Raw genomic sequence first — 1,699 nt, forward strand, 5'->3', positions numbered from 1 at the left:
CTCAAGTGATTGGCAGATGGGCATTTTCCTGGGGCGAGGATCCTTGACTTTTAATAGATTTTCCAAGGAGTCTCTGACTCTAAAAAGATTCAGAGCCATTACAAGGCCATTAGTGACTCCTCTTCTTGGGCGTGGACTCTGAGGCAGGCAGAAGGGACACAGTGCACAACTCCATTCAGAGCCTCTGCCTGGCTCTCCTCCCCACCCCGATCCCAGCCTGCAGGAGCAGCTGTGTCAGCTCTACCCTCGACTGAAGGTGCTGGCATTTGGTGCAAAGCCGGAATCCACCCTGCATACCTATTTCCCCTCCTTCCTGTCCAGAGCCACCCCCAACTGCCCTTCTGAGATGAAGAAAGAGGTGAGGAAATGGTGGGAGGCTCCATTTTCCCTTCCAAAGGTCAGCTGCAGAGGTCTCTATCTGCTGACAAAGGCTCTGCCTTCATGGACCCATTTCCTGTGCATCCCTTAACACACTCCTGACAGCCTCCTGCCTCACTCCCTTATGTTCTACACCCGAGAACAGAGCTGAAAGGACAGTACATTCAGGTCTGTCTATCTCTGATGTTCTGCCCCTTGCAGATGAGTGATCTTTGGGCTCAAGGTCTAGCTCAGGAACCCCAGCCTCTCAGCAATTTCCAGGGTCTGGGCACAATCCCTTAGAGTGGGTATGTTGACTTTGTAGCCTCGCTTAGGAGAAGGGATTCCCTCCCAGTGCTCTCCCGCTCCACTAACCCCATGCCCCAGCAGTGTCTCCGTCTCCTCTACAGCTCCTGAGCAGCCTGACTGAGTGCCTGATGGTGGACCCCCTCAGTGCCAGCGTCTGGAGGCAGCTGTACCCTAAGCACCTGTCACAATCCAGGCAGGTGGGGGGCGGGGGTCACCTGCCTCTGATCCACACAGAGAAGCCTTAGTTTATGCTTCCCAGCCTGTCTCTGTCCTAGAAGCAGAAGGGGAACATTTGTCATTGTTATTTGGATTCATGCCTCTCAAGTTGAGTGGGAACATTGCTGGGTGGCCTCTAGGAAGCTGCTTCTCTGCAGGTGGGGGCTGGAGAGTCAGCCGAAGGAGTTGGGGCCTAATGGAGGATGGGAGGGGCCAAGTGGGCCCCCTGACTGGAAGGGGTTGTGCTTTCCCTACAGCCTGCTGCTGAAGCATTTGCTCAGGTCCTGGGAGCGGATTCCTAAGAAGGTGAGGAGCTGGGAGAACAGGGCAGGCTGAGCCTTCTCTGGGTTCTAGATTCGTACCCCTCAGCCACTGTTCCGCCTTTCTTGAGAAGGTACTCTGTTAGTACATTTGGCATGGAAAATGAAGCATGATGGAGGCTCAGAGTTCCCTCATGGACCAAATCTTACATTCTCAATCCAGATGTTTCTTATCCTATAGACACGGAAGTTTTTGCAAGAAACCATTCAGTTCTTCAAGCTTACCAATCAGGAGCTGCTAAGGAAAGGCAGCTGTAATAACCATGATGTCATCACCTGTGATACGGCCTGCAAGGTGCCAGCACCCAGCCCTCCCCAACCCACAAACTGTTGTACATCTCTGTCTTGGCACACCCTGGGTCGGGCCTGTATCGCATTCCTGCCACACCTATCCCTGGAGCCCTCTTTACCTCTAGGGTCATGTGAAAGCTTGACCCTCCTCCTAGGGGGCCTAGCTTGAGGTCTGCCTTAAGAAGCAAGATCAGCCCCTCTCCCTT

The 1,699-nt window shown here is 53.7% G+C and overlaps 1 protein-coding gene across 1 annotated transcript; it reads left to right on the top strand.

Moving 5' to 3' along the window:
• Positions 1-1,691, top strand: LOC105310671 (transmembrane protein 214-like). Its single transcript, XM_011386810.2, has 4 exons — positions 1-358; positions 768-859; positions 1,140-1,188; positions 1,384-1,691. The coding sequence occupies exons 1-4, from the start codon at positions 347-349 to the stop codon at positions 1,660-1,662; spliced, it is 432 nt and encodes a 143-aa protein (XP_011385112.1). The 5' UTR covers positions 1-346; the 3' UTR covers positions 1,663-1,691.
• Positions 1,692-1,699: the final 8 nt, after the last annotated feature.

This window comes from Pteropus vampyrus, unplaced genomic scaffold (genome assembly GCF_000151845.1).
Source record: "Pteropus vampyrus isolate Shadow unplaced genomic scaffold, Pvam_2.0 Scaffold8840, whole genome shotgun sequence".
NCBI lineage: Eukaryota > Metazoa > Chordata > Mammalia > Chiroptera > Pteropodidae > Pteropus > Pteropus vampyrus.

Coding starts and splice junctions, on each gene's coding strand:
- LOC105310671 (XM_011386810.2), top strand. Junction 860..1,139: donor AAGCACCTGTCACAATCCAG/GCAGGTGGGGGG, acceptor CTTTCCCTACAG/CCTGCTGCTGAAGCATTTGC. Junction 1,189..1,383: donor GGGAGCGGATTCCTAAGAAG/GTGAGGAGCTGG, acceptor CTTATCCTATAG/ACACGGAAGTTTTTGCAAGA.